The sequence below is a fragment of the Nansenia antarctica genome, assembly GCF_963989245.1.
Source record: "Nansenia antarctica genome assembly, chromosome: 17".
NCBI lineage: Eukaryota > Metazoa > Chordata > Actinopteri > Argentiniformes > Microstomatidae > Nansenia > Nansenia antarctica.
In genome coordinates this window covers 10,903,199-10,921,239 of record NC_137687.1, presented here as the reverse complement: position 1 = coordinate 10,921,239, position 18,041 = coordinate 10,903,199, and the positions used below count along the sequence as shown (strand labels likewise).

The 18,041-nt window shown below is 43.2% G+C and overlaps 1 protein-coding gene across 1 annotated transcript in view; it reads left to right on the top strand.

The window, feature by feature from the left end:
• The first annotated feature begins 1,669 nt into the window (after window positions 1-1,669).
• Window positions 1,670-18,041, top strand: part of sec24d (SEC24 homolog D, COPII coat complex component) — a 34,083-nt gene continuing 17,711 nt past the window's right edge. The window contains 11 exon segments of the mRNA XM_080547625.1: window positions 1,670-1,750; window positions 3,406-3,620; window positions 4,301-4,385; window positions 4,708-4,844; window positions 5,508-5,819; window positions 8,120-8,355; window positions 9,429-9,540; window positions 10,829-10,956; window positions 13,017-13,155; window positions 14,251-14,366; window positions 15,923-16,047. Coding sequence (XP_080403751.1) covers window positions 3,467-3,620; window positions 4,301-4,385; window positions 4,708-4,844; window positions 5,508-5,819; window positions 8,120-8,355; window positions 9,429-9,540; window positions 10,829-10,956; window positions 13,017-13,155; window positions 14,251-14,366; window positions 15,923-16,047 — 1,544 coding nt within the window. The 5' untranslated portion in view covers window positions 1,670-1,750; window positions 3,406-3,466.

The window sequence follows — 18,041 nt, the reverse complement described above, 5'->3', positions numbered from 1 at the left end:
CCCATCATCTGCGAGTTTATCCTGAGTCCAGCCCGCTAAGAAACGTCATTGCGCATAGACCCGCCCGCATGAATCAACTGGGGTGCGCTCTTGGGAATCTGGCGCTGTATTGGACAAAACGTGACGTTAGAATTATAAGGTTCTATCTCCATTTTTGTCAAAATTGAGTTTTTTTTTTTACATAATCTGATCCATTAGGTGTTTATCAACGCCTGTGTGGTGTTATTTTTAAAATGTTGACATTTTTGAGTTAGTAATTCATAAAATACAAAGGTTCCATCTCACAAAACATAATGGAATGTAAAAACTTTGACGCTCAATATCTCTGAACTGCCCTAAACGGAGATAGAACCGTATCATTCTAAACGGAGATAGAACCTTCTCATTCTAAGCGGAGATAGAACCTTATCATTCTAAACGGAGATAGAACCTTCTCATTCTAAGCTCACAAAATAATGTCAGTTTTTCCAGACATCCCATGCACAGTAGCCTTCATGCTCTCTATGTTATTTGAAAATGACCACTTTAGCCTATAGTTTTCGTATTATTTATTTGCACTAAAAAAGACAGGTGAAAGACACACATACAGTTAAAAGAAGGATAGTGTGCAGGTGAGGTGGAAATATATGGCCAGAGGCATAAGAAACCACCAAACAGGAACATCCATGTAGCAGGTGATATTCAATAACAGTAGCCTAACATTGTGGTCGTGATATCTTTGCATTTATTTTGGGTTATGGCTGGGTTCTGTATGGCTACTGTGCGTAGACTGACGCCCTCTTTCCATCAGCCCATGGGATGCTGTCTTCACAACCACTTGATATTTTCAAATGATATAGTATGTATCTGTTTGCAGAAAGTATAGAATAACTAATTGTAAAAAAAAAAACTAAAAAAAAACGGGATTTCACAAAATGGCACAATTAACCAATACATAAATAACTTTCTGATTTATATTATTCTATTTATAGCCTTCTGTTCATAATTGTCCATTTTGACAGCTTGCACGTAAACAATTAACACGATAACAGCAACCCAAAAAAATGTCATTATTACAATTGCATTCACATGCTTTCTGTCACCTAATAGACCTTTTACAGAGTGTTTGACAACATGATGAAGAATCAAATACACCATAGATAGGCTAGACACATCCTCCGATTGATGAAGTTATTATGGAAGTCGTGAGCTTAGAATGATAAGGTTCTATCTCCGTTTAGAATGATAAGGTTCTATCTCCGTTTAGGGCAGTTCAGAGATATTGAGCGTCACAGTTTTTACATTCCATTATGTTTTGTGAGATGGAACCTTTGTATTTTATGAATTACTAACTCAAAAATTTCAACATTTTAAAAACAACACCACACAGGCATTAATAAACACCTAATGGATCAGATTATGTAAAAAAACTAAATGTTGACAAAAATGGAGATAGAACCTTATAATTCTAACGTCACAGGCCATAATGTAGAGCTTCTTAGAGAATGCAAAACAAAACGAAGCCTTGAAGACTTTTATGACTTACTTACGGTAATTCTACGGGTTCTTACCGTACTACTACGCAATATGCGCACACACGATTTCGCCCTGGCCTATGCTGACGTGTAGGGTTTCCCACAGGTTCACGCATGCGCAGACCACCCTACCATGCATTTCCAGCGCACAGAGACCGGTGCTGTGTTGGAGTTTGACGTGGCACTCTGCTTCCACTATCAGGAGTCCGTAGTGAAGAGGATCTCTGGTTATTCAGGTAAATTACCCTAATTTATGTTTTACAACCAAAAAGCCTAATGCGTTTGTGTGAGAGAATACCTTAATGGGTAGACTGGGTTGTAAGGCCTATTGGAATAAATGCATTTTGGATTATGCATTAATGCATTAAGGCTACGCAACTTTGTATCATTACAGTAGTATGGAGCGATTTCCGTAACAAAAACCGATATCTTGTAGATCTATCAGTTATGCGCTCGTTCTGATCGCTCGCACTGATCGATCTGATCAGATGAATAACCGATCTAACTGTTTTTCATACAAAAGGTCGGGTGTAGTGTCCAGGGTGTGTTTATTTTAATGTTAGGTTACCTGGGATGGAGATGCTCAGATGTTTAGCCCCCATAACGGTCTTTGACGTGGCAATTTCTTGGGTAGTGGCTGAGCGTCTTTCACGACCAAGTGTCGGCCGCAAAACTGTGTTTTGATCTTTGATTGATCTCCGCCTCCTGTTGACAAATATTGTCCTTGTATTTAAAAGCATCCTAAACATTTGAGAACAAGCCATGCATTGCATTGCAAAGCGGTTGCTCCTGATGCGACCTTATGAGCAGGGTTACAGAACAGCTGTGGAGCTGAAGAGTCTTATCAACTCATAGGCCTAACATTTCTAATGACTGTATGATGGATGATCAATTCTGTGTTGTTGAGGAGTTGCACAACAATGATTTGTCAACACACCCAACATCACAGTTGGTGACCTAGAGGCAATGTTCTGTCACTGGAAAAATACCTCTAGCACCATTGTTAGATGGTTAGACTCCAGGTGTCCTGTATCTTATGTGCTGTAGGCTTTTAGGTGTATGTTATGTATTTATGAAGTATTTCCCTATTACACTTCACCGATTTTCTAATGAGCAGTTTAGTGAAAAGATAGAAGGCCTATGATCAATCCATATACAGAAAGGGGGTAATACATGGGTAATAACCATTGGTACTGTAAACTGCCTTAGGCCTATACTGAACAAATTTTTTAAGGCAAATCCATGTTGCAGGGCCTGTAATATGTATACACTGTACATACAGTACCAGTCAACAGTTTGGACACACTTTCCCATTCAATTGAATGTGGAAGTGTGTCCAAACTTTAGACTGGTAGGCTACTGTAAGATACAAACATAAGTTGAGTCACTTTGTTATCAAAGACAGACCTCTCTTATCTCTCAACAGTCCAATGTCAAAGGTCCTTTTTACACGTGAGTGATGACAGCGTCTTTAGGTCAAATGTTGATTGTTAGCTTGTTAGCATTGTGGAGCAATACCAGTATTATTATACCTTGTGTACTGAGCTTATACAGTGGGTGTGTGAGAGAGAAAAAGTCCTATGCCGCTCTCCTGTTGGTCTCATGTGTGTCTGTCACAGAGGGAATGTGTCAGTCAAGGTTTCACAACCCACACACACAATTAAGAAACAACTGGCCTCAGGTGATTCTAAATTGTGTGTGTTTGGTTGGGAAACCTTTCAGTTATTTATTTGTCTCATTACTTAATTACTTCAATGACTTTCTTCAAGTCTCACCAAGGTTAGGCTACTTGTAAGATGGCTAACACAACTGGGCTGCTTAAGTACACTTGTTGTCTGAGTGACAGACAGCAACAACATAGCTGATTCTGTGCCTCTCTACTCTCTCGCAGGTTGCCCAAACAAACCCATCCATTTTGGAATGAGAAGACTTTAAAAGTGAATCCAGCGAAAATGAGTCAACAGGGTTACGTCGCCACACCTCCCTACTCCCAGGCCCAGCCGGGGATGGGGGGGTACCCGGCCGGCTTTGGGACAACAGCTGCTCAGCCCCTCTATGGACACTACGGGGGCCAGCCGCAACAACCGTTCCCCGTCCCGCCGACAGGTGAAATACCGATGGAGCGCCTTTGGGTCTCCCGTTCAGAAGCTCTGAACTCCTACGAGGACGTCTTTTTAGCTTTTGCAACATGTCTGATCTTGTCATTAGGTTTCAAATATCAAATCGAATCAAATGTTTATTTGTATAGCGCATTTCTCACAGAACGTGACCCAATGCGCTTCACAAAGAGCAAAGACGATAAAAGCGACAACTAAGATGGACATTTTAAAAGGCGAGATTGAATAAGTAGGTTTTGAGGTCTCGCTTCAAATGTTTCCAGCGTTTTGGACAATCTCAGGCTCTCAGGTAGGGTGTTCCACAGTCTGGGAGCATTTATACTGAAAGCTGTCTCTCCATATCTCCTGGTCCTGGCTTCTGGGACCGTCAGGAGTTCAGTGCCAGGTTTATACTCAATATTGTGAATGTGTGAATGCAATGGGGGTATGTGCCTCAATCCCAAATGCATGGGGAATATTAGACATTATCTGAAATGATGAATTAGCTAAGACTATCAAGACCACTCGTGTGGAATTGAGGTATTAGTAGGTAGTAGTAATTGAGGCACACAAGAGATTGCGCGGGGGGGGTATGGACCCATCTCAACATTTTTGAGGTCTGATAACATTGAAATAGTTAACTATAACTTTCATTAAGACAATATAACACAATATTATTCTACCTTTCAGGCGTAATGAAGTCACCTGTGTCATCCCCATCTGGCATGCCTCCACCACCCTCAAACGCCCAGCAGAATGGTGCTCACGCACAAAGGTAACTTATACAACAGATAGATCCGGTCTATTGTCTCTATTGGTCAGTTTGCGTTCCAGCGTGCGTATATCCATGATATACGCATGGCTAAATGGAATGTTGACACATCTTTTCATATTACGCTTCTTGTTCCATAACGCTTAAATAACCTTCACTCAGGTGCATGCAATCAGATAGTGGGTAAACATTTGTAATGTTAAAGACAAGGGACAATACAAATCACGCTGTCGAATTATTGTAATAAATGTTTTGCTCTGCTCAACACTTATTTGCTGAAACAAATTGGAAGATAACATTTGAATAATTATTGACCCTCCTTCAGGTACCCTGCCCCCCCAGCTGCGTCTGCCCCTTATGGACAGCCCCCTCTGTCTCCCTACCACAACATGGCCTCACAGGCCCCTCCCCCTGCACAGCAGCTGACCAATCAGATGGGTGCCATCAACCTGGGTGGATACAGTATGTTCACTTATCACTGTTTGTAAAACTCCAGACTATTGACAGTAGTGAGGTGTGGCTTACTGTTTAACAAGCAAACAAATTCCCAGACTAATTGAAAAGTAAACAGGATTATAACCCAAAATGCAAAACACAACATTTGGCTCAGGTCATTGGGAGGGCTAACTACTACTGATTATTGAATTGTCAACACAAGTGTGCGCTTATACAGGTAGTTTTGGCTTTCCTTTTAACCTCATATTCAATGTATATCATTGATTCATCAGAGACTCCACTCATCTGCTGTGTCAGGTTTTAATCATGTGTGACACGTTCTAATGCTTTGGTCCTCATGTCGGGATCCGATGTAACGATCAGACTTTTCTTTCGAAAAATGTGAATACATTTCCACGTTGTTGAAAATCTAAGACACATCGCTAGTCAACTAACACAGCTTGTTTGGTGAGCCTGCTAACAATGTAAACTAGTGTTCTAGTTAACTAGGTAGCAGTGGGGATTACTCACCTAATCCATTGCGCTGCAGTATTTTGGCTTTACTAGCAAGTTTGTGTTGTGATTCTCAACAACGTTGAAACGTGAAAGCTGCTTGAATTTGATGTTTCAGAAGGTGTGGGAACCCTGTATATATTTTGGGGTATTTATTCTCTTTCTTATTGTCTTTAGGCCCAGGGCCCATGCAGAGCCCTCAGCCTCCCCCTAGCTCAATGGCCCAGCAGCCCTACCAGACCGCCCCTCCCCCAGCCATGGGTCACCCACCCCTGCCCCAAGGCCCCCAGTCGCCCCTGATGGCCTCCCCACAGTCCCCCCTCGCCGGCATGCCTATGGGAGCCCCACCTATGGGAGGCATGGGCAGACCCTTCCCTGGACCCCCCCCTACAGGCCCTGGTGGGTTCCAACCACCTGGACCTGGTCCTGGTGGGTTCCAACCGCCTGGACCTAGCCCTGTCGGACCACCAGGGTACCCTCAGCAACAAGGTACATAATAATAATAATAATAATAATAATAATAATAATAATAATAATACATTAGACTTGTATAGCGCTTTTCTAGACACTCAAAAGACGCTTTACAAACGGAAAAAGATCGAGTAGTAAAATAAAAAGAAACAAAAAAATAAATAAAAGAAAGTATAGAGTGCTAATAAATTTTTTGATTACTATATCTAAATGTAAGTGTCTTTGTAGGACAATCGAATGACATAACAGTCAACAATGCCATCCACACAGTTAGGCCAGTTAACATAATGACCTGCACAGTGTTTTCTATTTTAAAAGGTACAGACAGTTTTTAGCAAGGCAAGTCTGCTAGCATTGAATCTTAATATTAGCATAACAATCTATCAACAGTAGCTACCCTCCTCACTGAAGTATAAGTGAGGTGCAGCATCCCCTGTACCATAGGGTTATATTTAAGACCTGAAGGGTTAACCCTAACCCAACAACCAATCAATTTACAGGATTTTTCCAGTTAACAGTTCCCAGTGTAACTTCAACATTGATTCAAGCTGGTCTTGGGAGTAGTTGAACCTGTTGCATATAGCTTTGTGTATTTGTTGGTCAGTAGGATTGCTAGGAGCCGGTTGCATAAACATAGATTAAGACCGGTCTAAGCCTTAGACTAGTCTTATATTCTCAGGTTAGACCAGTCTGATTAAGACTGCCTGTTGCAAAATGATGGCTGACTTATTTTGAGGTTAGAAAGTTAGCCACCTTCCCCCTGACTTAAGAGATGTGTTGCTATGGGAACGAGTCAGCCTTAAGTGTCAGTTGGAAAAGTGCTAACTTTTAAGTTACTTTTTACTTTTTTTCCCCAACTTCTAAGTAGTATAACTTTCTCCACATTATATTCCTCCAACATACATACGTTTTCAGCAGAAGAAAAAGGAGTTGATCTCTCAGATCTTCCGCCGCAAGGTGTAGCTAGGTGTAGCTGTTTCGGCCTATCTTTATTAAAGTGAGATCTAAGTCTAAGACTGGGTCTATCTTTATTAAAGTGAGATCTAAGTCTACTGGGTCTGTCTTTCTTAAAGTGAGATCTAAGTCTAAGACTGGGTCTGTCTTTATTAAAGTGAGATCTAAGTCTAAGACTGGGTCTATCTTCATTAAAGTGAGATCTAAGTCTAAGACTGGGTCTATCTTTCTTAAAGTGAGATCTAAGTCTAAGACTGGGTCTATCTTTATTAAAGTGAGATCTAAGTCTAAGACTGGGTCTATCTTTATTAAAGTGAGATCTAAGTCTAAGACTGGGTCTGTCTTTATTAAAGTGAGATCTAAGTCTAAGACTGGGTCTATCTTCATTAAACTAAGATCTAAGTCTAAGACTGGGTCTATCTTTATTAAAGTGAGATCCAAGTCTAAGACTGGGTCTATCTTTATTAAAGTGAGATCTAAGTCTAAGACTGGGTCTATCTTCATTAAAGTGAGATCTAAGTCTAAGACTGGGTCTGTCTTTATTAAAGTGAGATCTAAGTCTAAGACTGGGTCTATCTTCATTAAAGTGAGATCTAAGTCTAAGACTGGGTCTGTCTTTATTAAAGTGAGATCTAAGTCTAAGACTGGGTCTATCTTTAATTAAAGTGAGATCTAAGTCTAAGACTGGGTCTATCTTTCTTAAAGTGAGATCTAAGTCTAAGACTGGGTCTGTCTTTATTAAAGTGAGATCTAAGTCTAAGACTGGGTCTATCTTTATTAAAGTGAGATCTAAGTCTAAGACTGGGTCTGTCTTTATTAAAGTGAGATCTAAGTCTAAGACTGGGTCTATCTTTATTAAAGTGACATCTAAGTCTAAGACTGGGTCTATCTTTATTAAAGTGAGATCTAAGTCTAAAGGGCTCTGCACACAGCGTGCGATTTCTGTTGCGCGTCAACATTCCATTTTGAAGTTTGAATGGAAGTCTATGAGAACATCGCATCTCAACACACACGGCCCCGATTTTAATCGCACGGCGAAAATTCGATTCCATTCATTTTGAATGGGACAAAGCACACGGCGTGCGAGTTTTGTCGCACTGTCAAATTTTGCAAATGTTAGCTTCAAAATGAATGGAATCGAATTTTCGCCGTGCGATTAAAATCGGGGCCGTGTGTGTTGAGATGCGATGTTCTCATAGACTTCCATTCAAACTTCAAAATGGAATGTTGACGCGCAACAGAAATCGCACGCTGTGTGCATTGGCCTTAAGACTGGGTCTATCTTTATGTAACCGGCCCCAGGTGCAGGTCACCAGTGTCTTACACTGTGGCATGATGTCTGTGTTCTCTACTCCCCCCTGCAGGTCAGTTCGCGGGCCAGATGGCAGGGCCACAGCCAGGCTTCCCTGGGGGGCCCTCCTTCCCTGGAGGACCAGCCCATATGGCCGGCCCTGGAGGTCCAGCTCACATGGCCGGCCCTGGAGGTCCAGCTCACATGGCCGGCCCTGGAGGTCCAGCTCACATGGCAGGCCCTGGAGGTCCAGCTCACATGGCCGGCCCACCTCAGAAGAAGCTGGACCCTGACTCCATCCCCAGCCCAGTGAGTATGGAAGCAATTTACCATGAGAGGAAGGGGGTTGTGGACTCATTTACCACTGGTACAGGGTTGTGGCACGAGGCGAAGCCGAGCAGGAAAACCCTGTACAGTGGTAAATGAGTCCACAACCCCCGCCCTCGAATGATAAATTGCTTTTCTACAACAGCCACCACATAATATAAAAAATAAATACACACTTTTAACATTAAATTCAGTTATTTACAGTCATTACAGTCATCCGCCACAGAATATAGTCCCATAAACAAGATCCACGATTGCATTGTAGGTCAGCACAGGTGTTCTTAATCAGATTGATTGGGAGGCGCATTGATACTGGAAATGCCGTCTGAACTGTGGGTTGTTGGGGTATTTACCACTGTTGCTAGCCAATCAGAATCCAGTATCCAAACATGCTGCTGTAGAACGTGTATCTTAAGCCCAATGCACACAGCGTGCGATTTCTGTTGCACGACAACATTCCATTTTGAAGTTTGAATGGAAGTCTATGAGAACATCGCATCCCAATGCACACGGCCCCGATTTTAATCGCACGGCGAAAATTCGATTCCATTCATGACAACAATGGAATGTTGTCGTGCAACAGAAATCGCACGCTGTGTGCATTGGGCTTTATACTCATGAGATCTGATGCTTGTACATACTGACATGCCATTCCACATTTCTAGCTGAAAGGAATAAAAAATAAAAAATAAAAGTTTTACAAGATCTCAAAATAAAGCCATTTTAGGCTTTTTTTAAATATTGGAATTTGCGTTATGTATTGTAGTTTGGGTGAATATGTGACTGAGCGAGTTTGCCTTATTTTGAATGCATACGAATACAAACAGTGAAATGGACATTGCCACACAGTTGCTGATGTTGGGATTAACGTGAGGTAAATACATGTCAGCATGAGAAAATAGAAAGATAACAATATGTCTGCCAACCACACACAGCAAAGTAAAACAGACAGATCTGAACAGACTGAAATCTCTGTCCAATCTAACTTGTTTGTTGAGAAAATGACCCACCACAGTGAGCTTTCACTCATCCTGGGCTGTACCTCTCTTGTTTAGACACAAGTCATCGAAGACGACCAAGCCAAGCGAGGGGGTCAGGTCTACACCACGAACCTCAGGGGTCAAGTCCCTCCCCTGGTCACCACCGACTACACAGTACAGGACCAAGGTAACATTTCCATCTAATATTTCTACTGCCCTCTTGTACTGTTTCTCCAGTGTCTAAAAAAAAAAGTAATACATTCAATAATTATAATAATAATTTTGCCATTTAGCAGACGCTTTTAATCCAAAGCGATTTACAATTACGAATTACAGGGACATTCCCCCTGGAGTAACTGAGGGCTAAGTGCCTTATTCAAGGGCACACTAGCAGTGGTGTGGTTTCAGGCGGGATTTGAACTCACAACCTTCTGATCACAAGTCCAACTCACTATCCACTAGACCACCACCACTACCCCTCATTCTTTCTTCTTCTATCACGACGACTGCCAATGGCCCCTGGCCTGAGCTAGATTACTCGCTAGTTACATGGTTGTTGTTACTAGGTTACTTGCTTAGTCAAATGTATCGATTATGCCTTTGGAATAAGGCGTCTACTAAATGCCAAAAATGTAAATGTAAAACGTACACAATTAACCCCCAATGACATCATAGTCATTTTCTTAGGACCTTTTCTCAATATCTTTTTGACTACAGAACATAGAAAATGAAAATGTTACAACATGAAGACACTGGTATGATGCTGAAGATAATGAATATAATGTTTAAAAAAAAATATATATTCTGAAGTGTCCCTTTAAGTACCACTAAAACGCATTTAAACAGTAACAGAAAGTAAAAGTGCTTTTCCAAACATGAGATAAACTTTACACAATCAAACTTTGATCTCATTAAAGCTATGCCACACCCGTCATTTACAGGTCGTTATTGCTTCAGATTGTGTTCTGGTTTACTTGTCATCAAGCATTAGCCCTTCACATTTTACATAATATAATTATTATAAACATTTTTGTTCTTGCTGACTGCTGTTGTTGAGTGTGGATATCATTTACTAGGACGATAAGTGGCTAATCTGGAACTCTCTCCCTCAGCCACTCAGAGACTCACCCTCACTCTCCACTTTTAAATCCCACCTCAAAACCTACCTGTTCTCCCATGCATACAACCTTCCCTACCCCTAACCATCTCCCCTAACCCTGCCACCCCCATGCCCCCCTGGACATTGCTGTGTTAATTGTTCCCTGTGCCTGTTTGTTAACTCTGTGTTCTGTTGTTTATAATGTTATCTGTTGCTTGTTGTTTCTGTGTTTTCTGTTTCCCCCATATTGTCAGTGTCTTTGAGCCCTGGAAAAGCACTATATAAATACAATGAATTATTATTGTTATTATTAGTAATCTGTGACTTTAGTTACAAAATAAATCATACAAAAAAACCTTTCTTCTGGTCTCCCTAGGGAATGCCAGCCCCAGGTTCATGCGATGCACCACCTACTCCTTCCCCTGCACCGCCGACCTGGCCAAGCAGTGCCAAGTGCCTCTAGCCGCCATCATCAAACCCCTCGCCGCCGTGCCAAAGAATGAGGTAGGCCACGGTCTGTGGATGTCTTGCGGAGATTATGTTTCATATTATAACCAAACTCAGTGTTGTTACAACCTATCAACCAAAATATACTGTTACTGTAGACATGTTTGAGAGAAAGGGAAGGGAAGAAAAGAAAAAAAAACGTGTGGGCAGTTTTCAGTTATCCTTGGATAAGTCAAGAACTCCTACGGTTTCCCTTGAAAATGTGTGTCCAAAGTGCTGTAAAAGAGTAAAAGAGTCCCATAGACCATCTCCATTTGGATCCTGTGTGGTCCAAGAAATCTTTCCTTTAGATATTCTACTCCCTCTCCCTTGTCACAGGCGCCAAAAGGCCTTTTTAGGCAATGTTAGCTTTCTTCTCTGTGTCTCACCGAGGACCTAATTAGCTAATGTCAGATCTGTTAGGGCCGCAGAAGATGAAAGGGGTTTATACAAAAGCACTCAACTTTGCACATTGGCTTCTCAGGCTAGGGAGGGATCGCCCAGTACAAGCCCATAGTCCCATGGTAGAACCTAATCTACTCTCTGTATAGATTCCCTACCACATCCGCCATGTTGTGTTAGCATGTTAGCATTAGCATCAGAGTTTGATTTCTTGGAATGAATGACCTCACCGCATAGGCTTTCATGAGCCTAACCCCTTGTATTGCACTACCCTCGCAGTGCACTCACGATTATTATAAACAGTTTTTACTGTTCGACTTCAGGTCCCCCTTGTATGCACTGTTCTAATAATAAAGCTACTTGGCGCTGCCAGTAACGTCTGTCTGCACGTGGAGTTTTATGGCCGTGAAGCTTCATGAGAAACACGCAGTCCTGGTTAATATACTGGTGGTGTAAATCCTACCTCCGAGAACTTGGAGAAACTGAGGGGGCGTTACTGGTGTTGTCGTTGGGGTATTTCAGATTAAAGTGACTTCAGATTGGATCTAGTAGTGATCAAGATTAGATTGAATTGTAATTCATCTTCATGACATGTCTTTAGGTTGCCAAGGCAATTTAGATCATGGCATCTCGGGGACTTGGCAGTGTCTTATGAAATCTATCATGTCATCTTAGGCATGCTGTTTGAGTGTGCACATGTCTGTATATAGCAGGTGTATACTGCTATCTGTTTGCACTGTGTACAGTATAGGCTATGGATGTGAGTGTACAGAGCTTGTGCGGGTTGTGGGTGTGCACGTGTGGCCCAGGGAAGTATATAACCTGCTTTCTCCATTTCGTGACATTAGAATTATAAGGTTCTATCTCCATTTTTGTCAAAATTGAGTTTTTTACATAATCTGATCCATTAGGTGTTTATTAACGCCTGTGTGGTGTTATTTTCTAAATGTTGACATTTTTGAGTTAGTAATTAATAAAATACAAAGGTTCCATCTCACAGAACATAATGGAATGTAAAAACTTTGACGCTCAATATCTCTAAACTACCCTAAACGGAGATAGAACCTTATCATTCTAAGCTCACGATTTGTTTCTTCCATTGTCACTCAACAGGAGAAATAGCCTACTTCATCTATACGTAAACAAAGCATGAGCTATGCACGAACACACTGTCACAGACAAATGCACTCATGTATATCCTTCATGTACATGTGGTATGAAATGATTGGTACGTGGAGAGATTAAACTGAAATAATGTGTGGCGCAAATGTGTGGGTGGTATACATGAGCAAAAAACTGTCCCTTGATGGAACTCGAGCTTGTTGAAACATATTAGTGTGTTTTCTTTTCACATCCACGTTTATAAGCATACTGTATTTGGTTTCACTGCAAGTTTTGTATTCGAGGCACAAGAGGGAAAAAGAACACCAAGGCTTTGTCTGTCTGCAGAGCTTAGCTCCTGTTAATCACTGCCGCAAAAATAACACTGTTTATAAAAGACAACATTGTCCCAGTTGAGCTTGAATATGCCATTTTATAGATAAGACCATGCCCTGTAGGCCAGTGTGATAAACTGTAATGGACCTTTTTCCTAAGTCCTGGTGGATTTGCGTAGCTGTTCTAGACTTAATAGAATAACTAACAATACGTCTCCTATGTGCTGTTTTGCGGCCCAGACGCCTCTCTATATCGTGAACCACGGAGAGACTGGCCCGATCCGCTGCAACCGGTGCAAGGCCTACATGTGTCCCTACATGCAGTTCATCGACGGGGGACGCCGATACCAGTGTGGCTTCTGCAACTGTGTCAATGAAGGTACACCAGCCGACGATAACCAGATGGGGTTGGGGTATAATCATTTTTGGTAAATGGACTGCACTTTCGCGCGCCTTTTTTGCTGCTCCAAAGCGCTTTACAACGGCCTCTCATTCACCCATTCACACACACATTCACACACCAATGGCAGCAAGCTACCATGCAAGGCGCTACTGTGAAATACTGCTCTGTCTAAACTTTGAAGGGCATGTTCTGCTTAAGACCGAAGACTGATTAAACCAGAAGGTTCAAAATGCCTCAAGGCAATACCGGATAACCAGAAACAGGCATGACAGGCAGTAGACATGTACTGTACCGGAGGTCACTATCTGTATGTGTTATTCTGTGTACATGAAATAAAAATAAATAAAAGGAGAGACCCTCCTATAACATTTTCAAAAGTAGTAAGCCTAGGACTGACACTAGTGTGAGAGCTATTCAAACAAATTAGACTGTGTAGTTACAGCGATCTATATCTGCCACCCACCCACCAAGTGTTTTAGCCAACTAAAGTACTTGGATGATAAGAATGCCTCGGCCTTGCTCTTAACCGCACTCCCAGCCCAGTTTGGTCCCGTAAGGACTAGAGGGGTAGAGGAGGCTAAAAGACAGAGTTGTAAGCACTCGATAGGCCCTGTGTAAGCACCTGAGTAAGGCCCTGAGTAAGCACTGTTGAAGTCCTGACTGTGGAGAAGCGATTGGCCTTGACACGCACTGGCACACACGGCGTAAGCCCTGCTTTAGAAAGCTGGCTAATAGCGTAATCACTTTCTCCTTGGCCAGCAAAATGAAGAGAGAAAAAAAGATATCTCTGACCAAATTTTTTTTTTTGTCAGAGATCTATATGACAGCAAGATTCCGTACGTAACGTATGCATTCGTTGACAATTTGCTGTAATTTGTAACTCTTGATAACTCGCGTTAGCCTCTGTGTAAGATTTTAATTATTAGTCGTGGGTAGTTTTCCATATTTTGGACATAATGTCTGACCAGATTTGATAGTTTGCCGATTTGACAATCCCTGTTGCAATATTTCGGTGATGTCATCTTTTGTCACCACTGCTTAAAATGTTCTTCTCTTCTCCTTCTCTCCCAGTGCCAGCGTTTTATTTCCAACATCTGGACCACATGGGCCGAAGGGTGGACTTCTACGAGAGGCCTGAGCTCTCACTGGGGTCCTACGAGTTCTCCGCCACTCTGGATTACTGCAAGGTAAGAGACCACCACTGTGTGCTAACTATTTCTCAGTTGTAGTTGTAGTGACATTTTTACCGCAGTCTTTGCATGGTTCAGCAGGCTATGAAGTATGAATCCACTGAAACATAATGTTGCCCTGTTAAGGGAACAAGGGAATAAGAGTCAATAATTCCCAATGGCATATCCTGTGCATTGACAGAAAGAGGCAGAAATCTGTGAAAAAAAAGCTGACAGCACTAACAGATCTTTAAATGTCTAGAGTGAGTCATCCTAAAGATGTTATATATGGACAGAGTGATTTGTACACATAACAGTCTCAGTGGTTTTCTTCGGGGGGTCTCTAGTTTGTCTTACTAGACTAGGGAGCTGTGGGGGGGTTCACCTCTTGGCAGACACCCTGCATTTTATTCAGCGCCAGATGATTAGATTGTAGCACAAGAGCGCAAGCAATAACGTGTTCTAAAGCAGCTATCTACTGAGACCTCCACAATAAAGCCAAAGAGCTCAATCTGTTCTGTTCTGTTCTGTCGGAGCCTTCATGTGGGATGGATGTTTGAGTGTAAGAGTGAGCAGCAGCGATGCCATGTTTCACTACTTAAGCCCCGATGTGTATCTTCAGTCTGTTTATTAATATTTGGAAATCCAGTCCCCGGCCCAGCTTTAAACAAAAGCTCCTCAGAGGTGAGTCCCCCCGTCACAGACTGTAACCGTGGAAACAAAACAACCAATCCACCGTCTCTCCCCATCCCACAATGCCCTCCATTTGTTAGGAATGTGTGGATGTCACTCCTAGTCACCCCTAACTGTTCCAAGATTCAAGCAAGCTGCAGCCTAGGAACTGAAAACTGAAAACACAGCTTAAGGGGGGGTGGAGAGAGAGGGCAAAACATGAGTACAAGCGGTAAATTGGGTTGGCAAAAAAGTGGAGCCCATTGACCAATGTTAGTTATATAATGGGAATAGGATTTCAAAGATCAGGGGATAAGTGGCTTCAAACAGGAAGTCTTCAATTTTCAAGTTTGTGTATAGTATTATCTGTCTGACCTTTGGCCAACGTGCTATTTTATGAAACATAGTTTACAGTTGTGTATGTCTCAGTGTAAAAAAAATACTATCTCTCCAAAAAAAGCTATTTTCCTTTACTTCGGATAAGAGGAAATAAGGTGAAGAGGGGTTAGGGTTTCAAGCATTCACTTATGTACCGCTCCTCCACCCTCCTCCCCCCTCCTCCCCGCTCCTCTCCCCCTCCTCTCCCCTCCTCTCCCCCTCCTCCCCCCTCCTCTCCCCTCCTCTCCCCCTCCTCCCCCCTCCTCTCCCCTCCTCCCCCCTCCTCCCCCCTCCTCTCCCCTCCTCTCCCCTCCTCTCCCCTCCTCTCCCCTCCTCTCCCCTCCTCTCCCCTCCTCTCCCCTCCTCTCCCCTCCTCTCCCCTCCTCCCCCCTCCTCCCCCCTCCTCCCCCCTCCTCCCCCCCTCCTCTCCCCCTCCTCCCCCCTCCTCCTCCCCCTCCTCCCCCTCCCCCCCCCCTCCTCTCCCCCTCCTCTCCCCCTCCTCCCCCCTCCTCTCCCCCTCTTAGAACAACAAGCCTGCAAGCCCCCCGGCGTTTATCTTCATGATCGACGTGTCCTACACTAACGTCAAGAGCGGACTTGTCAAACTGGTGTGTGACGAGCTGAAGACCCTGCTGGACAGACTGCCCAGGTATAGACGCACGCACTCGCACGCACACGCACACACACACACACACACGCACACGCACACGCACACGCACACGCACACACGCACGCACGCACGCACGCACACACACACACACACACACACACACACACACCATATCATATCTTATCTTATCTCACCATACCACACCAACCATTAGCTCCATCAACCCTGGAGAAACACACACACACACACACACATACACACACACACACACATACACACACACATCATATCATATCACACCATACCACACCAACCTATTAGCTCCGTCAACCCAGGAGACCCACTACATAGCTTCGGGGGCTTTCATAACCCTATCACTGTGAACGCAGTACAGTACTGTCTACTGGATGTAGGTGGGTGTTTCTGGGTTTTCAGTGGGTTGCAGGCCTCCAGTTAACAGTATACACCTCCTCTGCTGTCAGCACGTTTCCAGGTAGTAGGGCATAATCTGCCTTAGCTGCTCTGTGCTGCCATCGCCCCCAGTAATGTATCAGAATACTACCGGAAAAAAGCTACGATACCTTGCCAAATATGGAGGCCTCCCCGCAAGTCCAAAGCAAATAGAAAAAGCATCGAGCCCAAGTATTCAAGTATCTCATCGGTTAAACATTCTTGCCTGAAGGTTGCTGTCGGAGGTGGGCGGGGGAAGGGAGGCGGGATGAAAACGGAAAATGTCACGGTGCGGCAGTCTCCAAACCCTGAATCAGGTCCAAATACACGAAGAAGTCTGGGGCACAGATGGCTCTGGTTTTTGCTGTGTTCTGCTGTGTTGCTGTCGTGAGGCAGGCAAGCTTTTGATTTACCAGAGGGAGAGGATGATATATTTCACCTGGACGTCTCCTAAAATAACTTCTTTGGAAACCTTTTCGCCTGCAGCGATAATATGTCCATATTTGTCTGAGGCACTCCAAATAAGCTTCCCTGTGTTCTATCTTTCTTGTTCTCTGCTGTAAGGGGCTTTTGCTTTCAGGTGAAACTAGTGGAAAACATGTTTGACACCGGGCAGTATCATTTTGATGTGGTTCGAAACATTCTGATGAACTTGTTCAATGTTTCCCTGTAGCCTGCGTGTGTGCGTGTGCGTGTGTGTGTGTGTGTGTGTGTGTGTGTGTGTGTGTGTGTGTGTGTGTGTGTGTGAGTGTGTGTGTCAGTGGGGGGTGAGGGGTCTAGGCTTGGGAAAAAAGTTAAAACAGGTGTTAAAGAGATAATTCACTATTTTAAAAACGTATAGTCAAATCGTTCCTCACCTTGAAAGTAGTCTATGGACCAGGAGAAACCTATGCCACCGCTAACAAAACCTTTAGCTACAGTTCGACATTTGTGGCCTCAAACTACCTCAAATGAACTCTCTGAGACTTCATTGAAAGTGACTTTGAGGTGATTTGGTCACAAATGCCGAACATTCCCCCCCCCCCCCCCCAATCACTCCCATTGTTTTTGTAAGTGGTGGCTAAATTTAGCTGAAGTTAGTGATGGCTGTTTAAACAAACTCTAAACAGTTTCTCTTGACCCACTTACTTCCAAGGTAAGGAACCGTCTGACTATAATGTGTAAAATAGTGTGTAAAAGTATCGCTTTAGTGACCTAACGCAGTGGTGTTTGTGACAGCAGCTAATGAACGCGGGAACAAGTCGGGCCGACCGATGAAAATGTTCTGTCTTTTATTCCGAAAAATGTAAATACACTTCAATGTTGTTCAAGATCAATGACACACTCGCTAGTCGAGCCAAAACATTGCGATGCGACGGATTCGGTGAGTAATCCCCCACTTGTTCACCGCTTTCACCAGCTGCTGTCACATTTCTTCTAGCTGCCAAGACAACGTTCCATCACTGCTTTTCAGTATGAAAACGTCAATATGTAAGTCGGTTCTCATCATCGGCCGATATTGAGGAAAAGGTGCATGTTCTATCCTGCATTTGAGTAGTACAGAACCACATCAGACAGGCCAACACCCTCCCAACATTTAAACA